This window comes from Oxyura jamaicensis, unplaced genomic scaffold, assembly GCF_011077185.1.
Source record: "Oxyura jamaicensis isolate SHBP4307 breed ruddy duck unplaced genomic scaffold, BPBGC_Ojam_1.0 oxyUn_random_OJ70410, whole genome shotgun sequence".
NCBI lineage: Eukaryota > Metazoa > Chordata > Aves > Anseriformes > Anatidae > Oxyura > Oxyura jamaicensis.
The window spans coordinates 2,967-4,158 of record NW_023309968.1 but is presented as its reverse complement, the minus strand read 5'-3'; the positions used below and the strand labels follow the sequence as shown (position 1 = coordinate 4,158).

The 1,192-nt window shown below is 63.0% G+C and overlaps 1 protein-coding gene across 1 annotated transcript in view; it reads right to left on the bottom strand.

Moving 5' to 3' along the window:
* Window positions 1-4: 4 nt before the first annotated feature.
* Window positions 5-1,192, bottom strand: part of MAPK7 (mitogen-activated protein kinase 7) — a gene marked incomplete at its 3' end in the record, with an annotated part of 4,138 nt that continues 2,950 nt past the window's right edge. The window contains exon 4 of the mRNA XM_035314028.1: window positions 5-140. Coding sequence (XP_035169919.1) covers window positions 5-140 — 136 coding nt within the window. The remainder of the gene's footprint in view (window positions 141-1,192) is intronic.

Here is a 1,192-nt window from a genome sequence, read left to right as displayed (position 1 = left end):
CAGGGAGGTCGTCGGAGAGGAGCATGGGGGAGCCGAGCTGGAGGTCGCGTTGGAGGCTCTCGAGGGCGGCCGGGCTCAGGCGGTGGACCTCCAGCCAATCGGCGAGGAGCGAGGCCGAGAGCGGCGCCGAATCGCCTTGGCTGCCAGGGGACAACGTCAGCGGGGTCCCCGGGGCCCCCGGGACACGCCCTACGGGGACCCTTGGGTGCCAGCGGGGAGAGGGGGGCGGTGGGGGATGGGGTGTCCCAAGGTGTTGGTCAACGGGGTGGAGTAGGGTCACCAGGACGTTTGGGTTCCTCATGGGGTGGGGAGGGGACACCAGGACACTTGGGGTCCTCATGGGGTGGGGAGGGGACACCAGGACACTTGGGGTCCTCGTCATCGGGACACTTGGGTGACACCACAAAACAGTGGGGGATGGGGTGTCCCAAGAGGTTGGTCAACGGGGTAGGGTCACCAGGACCCTTGGTCAAGGGGATGGAGTAGGGACACCAGGACGTTTGGGTTCCTCATGGGGTGGGGAGGGGACACCAGGACACTTGGGGTCCTCGTCATCGGGACACTTGGGTGACACCACAAAACAGTGGGGGATGGGGTGTCCCAAGACGTTGGTCAACGGGGTGGAGTAGGGTCACCAAGACATTTGGGTTCTTTGGTCAAGGGGATGGAGTAGGGACACCAAGATGTTTGGGTTCCTCATGGGGTGGGGAGGGGACACCAGGACACTTGGGGTCCTCATGGGGTGGGGAGGGGACACCAGGACACTTGGGGTCCTCGTCATTGGGACACTTGGGTGACACCACAAAACAGTGGAGGATGGGGTGTCCCAAGGTGTTGGTCAACGGGGTAGGGTCACCAGGACACTTGGGTTCCTTGGCCAACGGGACGGAGTTGGGACACCAGGACGTTTGGGTTCCTCATGGGGTGGGGAGGGGACACCAGGACACTTGGGGTCCTTGTCATCGGGACACTTGGGTGACACCACAAAACAGTGGGGGATGGGGTGTCCCAAGACGTTGGTCAACGGGGTGGAGTAGGGTCACCAAGACACTTGGGTTCCTTGGTCAACGGGACGGAGTTGGGACACCAGGACGTTTGGGTTCCTCATGGGGTGGGGAGGGGACACCAGGACACTTGGGGTCCTCGTCATCGGGACACTTGGGTGACACCACAAAACAGTGGGGGATGGGGT